The 7,309-nt window shown below is 41.3% G+C and overlaps 1 protein-coding gene across 1 annotated transcript; it reads left to right on the top strand.

Moving 5' to 3' along the window:
• The first annotated feature begins 4,327 nt into the window (after positions 1–4,327).
• Positions 4,328–6,917, top strand: LOC306820311 (homeobox protein Nkx-2.5-like). The gene is made up of 2 exons (XM_079338132.1): positions 4,328–4,709; positions 5,949–6,917. The coding sequence occupies exons 1-2, from the start codon at positions 4,343–4,345 to the stop codon at positions 6,593–6,595; spliced, it is 1,014 nt and encodes a 337-aa protein (XP_079194258.1). The 5' UTR covers positions 4,328–4,342; the 3' UTR covers positions 6,596–6,917.
• The last annotated feature ends 392 nt before the right edge of the window (positions 6,918–7,309 follow it).

Here is a 7,309-nt window from a genome sequence, read left to right as displayed (position 1 = left end):
CCACTTGAGGCTGATTTCAAAAGCCCTGTTAGCTCCATTAACACCCCTTTCAAAAAGTCGATTTTGACAGCAGTAATAAAAAACGTTTACAGCCTAGTTTTAAAAACAAATTTGGTCTGAGTTGCTGATGCGTTTATTGGCACACTGACTGGGGGTTGAACCTCATCAATAACTCATCAACTTTGGCATTTGATGTTGCAGCCCATGAGGCTTAAAGCCCATCTCAGCTCCACTACACTTAATTGACCAACAGTTAGTTTTTCCAATACAGGACCAAGATTTTTTGGCTTAAAAGTTCCCATATTCTTCTTTTTCTGGTTTCAGGTGCTCTTTAGTGCAGGTGTCTTGGGCATGTTTAGGCACATCTATTTGCAAAAATTCAAAGTCCACGGAAACATGGCTTCTCCTACCTCCTCCTGTTAGCAGTAGCAATAGCCGCATGAAACACTCAGTCCCTAATGGGGTGTGACATCACAAACCCATGAAGTCACTGATCTGAACCCATTGGCTCATTTTAGCAAGCACAAGCTCCCCTCGGACTGACTGTAGCATTGCCAAAGTGGTAAAAGGTAAGGGAAATATCCAAGAATTAAGCCAAACAACCAATCAGATCCGACTTGGAACACGTGGAGACCCTTTGTTTCTCTCTATCTCTTCTTGGGGGATTCTGAGCGTGATACACAGGCAAATGAGAGAGCCAGCATGGAGCGGCAGTACATAAAAACAGACACTTTTTTATAACATTAGTGTTTGTGAACATACTTTAGCAGGTACATAAACTAGATATATGAACCCCAAAAAAGGGCATAATATCGGACCTTTAAACTTGCTTAAGAAAACAATCAATGATGTCACTGAGACTACACGTCCATGTTTTATACATTCTGTGGTTTAAACTGTATTTCAACCAAAACGATTTAGACATTAAGTCTGTGAACAAGTTGTTGAGGAAGGTCCCTTGTGCCAAAACCTTGGCTGGCCTTTCTGTGTGCAGTTTGCATGTTCTCCCTGTGCATGTGTGGGTTCTCTCGAGTAGTTTGGCTACCCCCCACAGCCTAAAAACACAGTATCATTATGCTAACTGGTTACTACATTGCCTGTGTGGATGAGTACGAATGGTTTTCTGTCTCTTTCGCTGTTTTCACACGTGCACTTATGAACATTTCTTGAACATTAAGGAGGTTTATCTGTTGCATGTTCACATACGTAAATGCTTCACCGCAAGAAGTTTTCTAAATTGGACAGTGGGGGTATTTTTCTCTCCATATCATCTTTGCATTAGCACCCAGCCAAAACCAAATGTCCCATCTCTTGACTCAAACTAAAACAGTTTTGATTTTCTGTTGCAGACTGTTGGTTCATGTGACAGAGAAAGTCAGCGCTCAGCCTGGCGTCTTTGGATTTAATGTTATTTAAAGTAAATGGAGGTGGCTGTGTGCCAATCTAAACACAATCCTGCCTTGTTTGGCACTTTTTCACAAGGACATGCTGATGATGATATAATGTGAATTGGAGAGAGTCGCCAGGGAGTCTACTGGAACAAACCACACATATATCTGTCTATTTGCAGCTTCCATAGAAATAGCTGCACATCAGGCTATTTACTACCTGGGCTCCACAGAGGAGGGAACACCCACACAAGGTCTCCAACATTAATTCAACTTTGAATTATATTTGATCAGTTATTAAATGTTGGTGTCAAAGATCGATGTGAGCAGCCCTAAAAGATGCATGTTGTCCACATTGTCAAAACTCAAAACTTGATCACGATAAAAATCAGGAATTTGCTGAAAGTTTATCTAATTCTCTTTTTTAGAATGGCAATTAAGCAACGCATATTATAAATATTTCAAATAAATTGCAATGGAATAAGTAATTGGTTAATTGAATTTTGAAGTTTCATGAAAACCTGATGGTTTACAGCTCTTTAAAAAAATGTCAACCAAAAGGAGAAAGGAGGAACTCAATATTGCTGGAATGTTCACTTTGGGGCAAAAGTTTAAGACATCTTGTGTCTTGTTTTTGTTACTTTTCCTCATCTTTTGTAAAACCTCAAAGTAAATTACTCTGAGTCCAGAGTTTAAGCTCATCGTCGTGAGCTATGAAGATTATGAAGATGGCATATCTACGATTGCAACATACAACTGCAAATATCTTCTCATGCTTTGACATTTATGTAGAACCTTTAAAAGAGTTAAAACAAGCTGACAGTAGATGAAAGTACAAAAGAAACTTATTTCATTTTTTCGTTTTAAGCAGGTCGAAAAGTTTGATACTTAGTGATAGTTTTTTTAGCTAGGAATAAGCAAACAGTTCTACTCTTTTTTAAGATATAATACTTTAAACATGTTTAACAGGCGCCTTACTGTGCTAAAACCACACTGTGTAAGGAAAAGTTAATTCAGAAATTCCTTAAAGACTGTAAGAGAGATATCATGGCTGCTTGAGAACACCAAAGTCCATGTCCTTATAATTCTGAGACATTGAAGGGTTTATTGTCATATAGAGGAGTTTATAGTTTGCTTTTACACAAAGAAGATTTTATTTTGAAGGATTGTAGTGGTCTCTTATAACAAATAAGTAAAGAAAAGATGCATTTCAATTAGCCTACAAAAACAGTAAACTTCTTTTGTTTTATTTTTTCAATTGGTATTCTTATTTCACACAATTGGCTCTTTGAACTGCTTGTCTGAAAAATTCGGCATAGCTGATTAATGCAGCATCATGTGCTGCTTTATCATGAAATAACCTTTTGCAGTTGTACACTTTTATGAATGCCATGTTCCTTTAAAACAACAACTCTGTAAACCATAGCTTTAAACCAAGTGTTTCCTCAATATGACATATAAATAAAGCACTTACACTGAAATATTGTGCAACTCTTAATCTTTCAATACATATTTCTAAAATCTTACCTTTACTGATGACATTGCATGTTTCTTGTCAGAATAACCAACAAGAGGAGCAGAGGCAGCGGGGTGACAGAGGCGAGGGGTCCCGCTGGAAAACGGAAAGCGGGGCTGATAGGAGCAGATTAGACCGGCTAAAAACGTCAGGAAGTTTTCCTGGAGGAATCTTAATTGCCCCGGGGGGGCTGCTTATCGGCCCAGGGCGGTTATTAATACAACACCCGCGATAAAGGGAACTGAGGGACACCGTGGCCAGGCGGCTGGTGCAGAGTTGCAGAAAGTGCAGGGAAGAGTAAAACAGTCTCGGATCAATGTGTAAAGAATTTACAAGTACAGGAGACGAATAAAAGAGGGGTTTGACTGAAAATCTAACTATTAGTTTCAATTACAGTTTTAAATCAATGTAGCATGTTCCTTATCTGATTGTATATCTTTGAAAAGATGAGATTTTAAAACCTCTGATATTTCAATGTCTCTTCTTTACTCTTAAACATCTTAAAACATTTTATGTCCATTCTGGCAGATTTGATTCGTCTGGTTTCCTTAGGTAAGGAACCTACCTCCTTCCTGTGAGGTAGGTTTAAGTTTCATACAGAAAACGAAATCAACTTGTAGCCTATTTGCTTTGCGTAACGATGAAATCCCATTTTTTTTGTTTTCCACTCTATAGCAACACCCCCCCACACACACACACAGACACCAACTAATATCCCTTGACCTGACCATTGACCTTGACGTGCCACCGTTATTGCAACACGTGTGCCGCACGGTGGGCCTCAATGAAAAGGCATTTAGAACGAAAAGGATACCCGCGCATTTTATGTCTGATGTGGAATGATGACAACTGCAAATAATGGAGTTCAACAACACTGCATAGCAAACAAAGAGGGAGGTTATATATTTGCAGACACAGAACAGGGATTTTGTGCATTGCAGGCTATTGTGCGTAAAAGGTTTTTGGAGTTAATTTAATGAGTACAGAAGGATTAAGGGGAGAGTGTCAGAAAATGTCTCTGTCCACCATATTCACGTAAGTCTAAAAACAAAACCAGAACGGGAACACACGTCACCTACGCCCCACCTTCCCTCTCTCTTTCTCCCAGATGCTTCCCGCAGGCCCGTACGGACTTTCCATTTCACACCCCTCCCCCTGAAAGCAGAGGAGGCACAGGCGCTCCTTCGCCCCGGTCCAAACTCACAAAGCCCGACATTATATCTGTATAGACCTGCATGAACAAAACTAGGACTACTGCTCATGTTTCGTGCGATAGACGACAATGAGGGATTCCAGAAGCCTAACGCACCTCCAATCACCAAAGAAAGGGCTATTAAGCTCAATTATTTGTTAGAAAAACAGTGGAGAAGGATAGGAAGAGTGCATGTTACTCGGCGGGATTCATTTCCTCAGTGCTGCAGAGCAGGAGCTGGATGACATGATGCTGCAGAGCCCGCTCACATCCACGCCGTTTTCTGTCAAGGATATCCTCAAACTGGAGCAGCAGCAGCAGCAATCTGGGTCCCTGGAGGTCCAGCACCGGGTCCACAGTACCCAGCAGCTGCTGTCTGGGACTTCTCCCTCACAGCAGCAGCATTTCCAAACCCCGCCGTCCTGCATGCTCGCCGGAACCCGAGCCAGTCCTTCATTCTCGGACGGAGAGGATAACCTGGCTTACCTTAGCGCACTAGCGGTGCGAGGAGAGGAGGACCGCGGGGAGACCAGCCTGTCCCCGGACATGTACGTTCATCCCGGGATACAGGGAGCTAAGCTGGAGGCCGCCGAGCTGGAGGACCAGGAGAGCAGTGAGTTAACGCGTAAACTGCTGCTTTACAGCTTAAACAAAAGACAACAAAGGACACGCGTATAGTCAGATTAAAATGATTGTGACCTTTTAGTCAGAGAAAGAAAAATCCATTTTACAAACTATAAATGATAAATGTAAGCAGTTATTTTAATACGATTCCCACTTTTAGTGGTTTAGATTAATTTGCATGATGTACAGCATAAACAAATTGTGTTGCAAACTGATCGAATATTTTGGGAGTGTTTCTCCATTGCATACAATGTGTTTTAGCTTTTAAATTATAGACTAAAATGTAATAATGTTGGAAAAAACGTAATCACTATCTTACAGATATATTTGCATAATTAAGCGTAAAAACGTGTAAATAAAGGACTTCTCGTGTTAATATTTAACTTTGAAGTGACCTTTTCCTTGTTTATTTATAATATGCCATTGGCTCATAATTTAAGTTCCTAAAAGAAGCAAAATAAGCTTAATACAGTAGGACAAGTAAAGGACAAATATTTTAGTCTTGTTGTCCCGGGCCTGTTGTCTCAACACACCTGACCTGGTCCCAATAACGAGCTATGAAATCGATGAAGTTGGTATAAAGGCTCTGAGACTCATAAAGTCTGTGAACTTCAAATGTTCTAGTGGTTCAGCTGCGCGCCTGTTATGCAGAGTCTGTTATGATGTGTGGACTATAAACCGACAATTAGTTTAAAGTGGCTTGTAAAAGAAATGACACGGAGAAGAAGCGCCAATAAACACGCAGTCACAGTCAGACCGAGGCGTCCTGACAGGGACCACTATGAATATTCAATAGAAAACGTCAAGTTTGTGTACAAGTTCAGGAAGTCACTGAAATGTCAATTGTTTTTCTTAAACATAATGGGCCGGATCTTAAAATATTGTATTTTACATTTTCTGAAGATTATACTTTACAGGTGATTTTTTTGTTGTTTTTTTTTACGTCATATTGTTTGTAGCCTATTTTTATTTTGTGAAGTTCGACTGAAATGATTTTTATTTTTTTAAATCAGACAGTAAAATAAGTTCCATAGTTGAACATGTTCGTCGTTATTTTGCTGTTGACATAAGGTAATCAGGTAATACCTTTGTTGACTGAAATGATTGAAAAAAATAGGTGTAATCCAATGTTTTTGTTTTGTTTTCTTTTGTTTTTACGTTAAATGACATTTGTAGACTTAATTCCAGATGTTTTAATTCTTCTTGTGTGACTCTCTTACCTGCGCAGAGAGCTGTAGTTTGGTGTCCCGGGAGGAGGCCTCGGAGGGCGGCCAGGGAGACTCAGAGCGGCCAGTACAAAAGCAGAGAAGCCGGAGGAGACCCAGAGTGCTCTTCTCCCAGGCGCAGGTCTTCGAGCTTGAGCGGCGCTTCAAGCAGCAGCGCTACCTCTCCGCCCCTGAGCGGGAGCACCTGGCAACCACCCTCAAACTCACCTCTAACCAGGTGAAGATCTGGTTCCAGAACCGCCGTTACAAATGTAAGAGGCAGCGGCAGGATAAGTCTCTGGAGGCGGTGGGGCAACACCATCCTCCTCCACCCAGGCGTGTTGCTGTTCCTGTGCTGGTCCGGGATGGGAAGCCTTGCTTGGGAGGAGCGCAGGGATATGCCGCTGCTAATGCTGCGCCATACGGATCCAACCCGTACAGCTATAATGGATACCCCGGGTACACATACAACAGCCCCGCTTACAACAACAACTACAGCTGCACCTACACCAGCATTCCCGCTCTCCCTCCACCCACCTCTTCTGGCGCATTCATGAACATGAACTTGGGAAACGTGAGCAGCCTCGGCGGTTCCACGCAGCCACAAACACACCAAGGGACAGCGGTTACTTCGTGCCAGGGCTCCCTACAAGGGATCCGGGCCTGGTAGCCTCATCACTACAGAACTAGTATCTTTTTTATGGAGCTCCTTTTTGGCACAAACTTCTATAGAAAACAGTGTTCTAATGAATATGAGTTTGGGTTTACTTATCACATCAGGCAGAATTTCATTCGTATTTCTGAGTAAATTAAATGTAATAGAGCCCAATAGAGGCTTTGTTACGAAAGGAGGCCTGATACAGTATGTGTGGTCCAATTAGCTCGGGTGCTGTGGTTTGGCACTGGGTTGGATTAAAGCACATCGGGAAATTACGCACACTTTTTGCTAATTTCTCCCTTTTTGAAAAGTCCATCCTTTTTAGAGCTTGTTTTTAAACGTGGTATATTTTGTGGCTTTGGAGAGACTGACTTGCTTTCAAGTGTTTTTGGATAAACAGAGACATGTTTTAGTCTATTTCACATATATTCAAATAAATCAGATAAACTAAAAATAGGGTTCTTATGCTTCTGTATCCAGGAAGAACATACCGAATCCGTTTTTGTGTCGTCAAAGAGGGTTTTTATTCCTACTTTAATGAAACAAATCATATACAGTACATTATAATTTCCAGTATCATAATAATCAGCGTGTTGGCCTTGAGTGAATTAGATGCATGGAGGAAAATTTTGCTATTAAGTCGAGCTGCTGCAGGAGGCCAGGCCACAGGCACTCTTTGTCCGGTTTTCAGGCTACGTGAAAGGAGGAAGTAGTTCTCCATTTGAG

The sequence above is a fragment of the Symphodus melops genome (assembly GCF_947650265.1).
Source record: "Symphodus melops genome assembly, chromosome: 2".
Lineage (NCBI taxonomy): Eukaryota > Metazoa > Chordata > Actinopteri > Labriformes > Labridae > Symphodus > Symphodus melops.
The sequence above is the reverse complement of the archived record's forward strand: the minus strand, read 5'-3'. Positions and strand labels throughout refer to the sequence as shown.